Genomic DNA, 215 nt, shown 5'->3' on the forward strand with positions numbered 1-215 from the left:
TTCTAAGACAAGTCTCCCGACGCCCTCCCCGCGCAGGCGCCGACGGAGGTGCAGTGGTCGGAGGCGGTGGTGGAGGTGAACCTGACGGCCGCCGACGCACGCCCACACGCCCACGAAGAGATCAGAGGCACCGCCCGCAGCATCCTCACCGTCACCATGGACACCAGGTCAGGCAAACGTCTTGAGGGGGTCTCGCGTCTTGAGAGAGCGTATTA

General features: G+C 65.1%; 1 protein-coding gene across 1 annotated transcript in view; it reads left to right on the forward strand.

The window, feature by feature from the left end:
- LOC119593648 (A disintegrin and metalloproteinase with thrombospondin motifs adt-1-like) overlaps nt 1-215 on the forward strand; it is an 88,803-nt gene that overhangs the window by 7,902 nt on the left and 80,686 nt on the right. The window contains exon 3 of the mRNA XM_037942600.1: nt 37-167. Within this exon, the coding sequence (XP_037798528.1) occupies nt 37-167 (131 nt within the window). The remainder of the gene's footprint in view (nt 1-36; nt 168-215) is intronic.

Source organism: Penaeus monodon, chromosome 32 (genome assembly GCF_015228065.2).
Source record: "Penaeus monodon isolate SGIC_2016 chromosome 32, NSTDA_Pmon_1, whole genome shotgun sequence".
In the NCBI taxonomy this organism is placed as follows: Eukaryota; Metazoa; Arthropoda; class Malacostraca; order Decapoda; family Penaeidae; genus Penaeus; species Penaeus monodon.